Source organism: Plasmodium cynomolgi, assembly GCF_000321355.1.
Source record: "Plasmodium cynomolgi strain B DNA, scaffold: 1222, whole genome shotgun sequence".
Classification (NCBI taxonomy): Eukaryota; Apicomplexa; class Aconoidasida; order Haemosporida; family Plasmodiidae; genus Plasmodium; species Plasmodium cynomolgi.
In genome coordinates this window covers 1-1,241 of record NW_004193210.1, presented here as the reverse complement: position 1 = coordinate 1,241, position 1,241 = coordinate 1, and the positions used below count along the sequence as shown (strand labels likewise).

The 1,241-nt window shown below is 26.0% G+C and overlaps 1 protein-coding gene across 1 annotated transcript; it reads right to left on the bottom strand.

The window, feature by feature from the left end:
• Positions 1-8: 8 nt before the first annotated feature.
• On the bottom strand, positions 9-820 carry PCYB_007250 (hypothetical protein; the record flags this gene model as incomplete). Its single annotated transcript, XM_004228146.1, has 2 exons — positions 9-461; positions 488-820. Coding segments are annotated over 2 exons (786 nt in total), but the record flags the coding sequence as incomplete, so codon positions are not given.
• Positions 821-1,241: the final 421 nt, after the last annotated feature.

Genomic DNA, 1,241 nt, shown 5'->3' with positions numbered 1-1,241 from the left:
GTTTTTACGCGGTCGGAACTGTGACCTTGCAAAATTGAATTATCAGAAAAATCCGTTTCATTTTTTGGCAACAAAGATTCAAATTCCTGAACTGAATTTAATTCTGTTGAATGTCTTTGTTCTTCTCCTACAAGTTTAGGAGTTTTAGAAGCAGACCTTCTTGATTCCATTTCATTATGGCAAATTACTTTATCTATGTATGTGCTTGGATTATAGTCCTTACATTTATTAAAAAAATCGGGACACCTATCTTTATTATCATCAGATGTGCAAAAGTCATTAAAATATTTATACACATCTATAATTATTTCTAGGTACGTATAATATTTTTGGCATGTGTCATTATAAAATGAGAAAATGTTTTTGATAGCACCATAATCCACGAAATAATCATACAATATCTTTCTTATATGCCAGTCATTTGTATAAATATTATTAACAGGTTTACATTTTATTTTATACTTTTTTTATCAAATGGATCAATAACAAAATCATTCCATACGAAATTGAGATACGCCCAAGCAAGAGTAATCCTGTTTCTGTCAGCAGGTCCGAAAATTTCATGTAATCTAGAAAATGCCGCATAATTCAAAAGAACACAAACATCATAAGAATCATTCACATTATTAAAGGAAGCACGATATTTTTTTAAATATTTTAGAACTTGCTTACAAAGTTTTACAACCTTACCATATCTGTTGTATGGAGATTTTAGTTTATTACATTCTTTACTGTATTCATTTAAATTTTCGTTTTCATGATTAAATTCCAGATAAAATCTTCCTGATGGTAAATCTTTAGCAGCTGTTCGAATAAAATTCTAAAGAAAAAGGCAATATGAAAATATAATTCAAATTCTAGCTAGAAAAAGAAATTCTCATTTCCATCTATAAAAATAGATTAATGAGATAAACAGTATTATAATGTGTTTACAGTAAATGGGCATGTAAAATTACTTTCAAGATGTTTACACGATCTGATTTAACCATTATACACAATAAATTAAATTATGAAATTATTTTTTGTCTAGTTATTTATAAAGGTAATTCATGAGAAATTAAGTTTATGTTTTATGAAACATAGTTAAATTACTCTAAAATTATAAGGCATATTTTTTCATACTACTCCAATAGAGAATATAATGTACATTATATATATATAAGATTTAAATGATAAAATAGAACAGATTCATTGTAATTGTTTCAAAATTGAAAAAATAAAAAGACGTGAATTATTTGAAG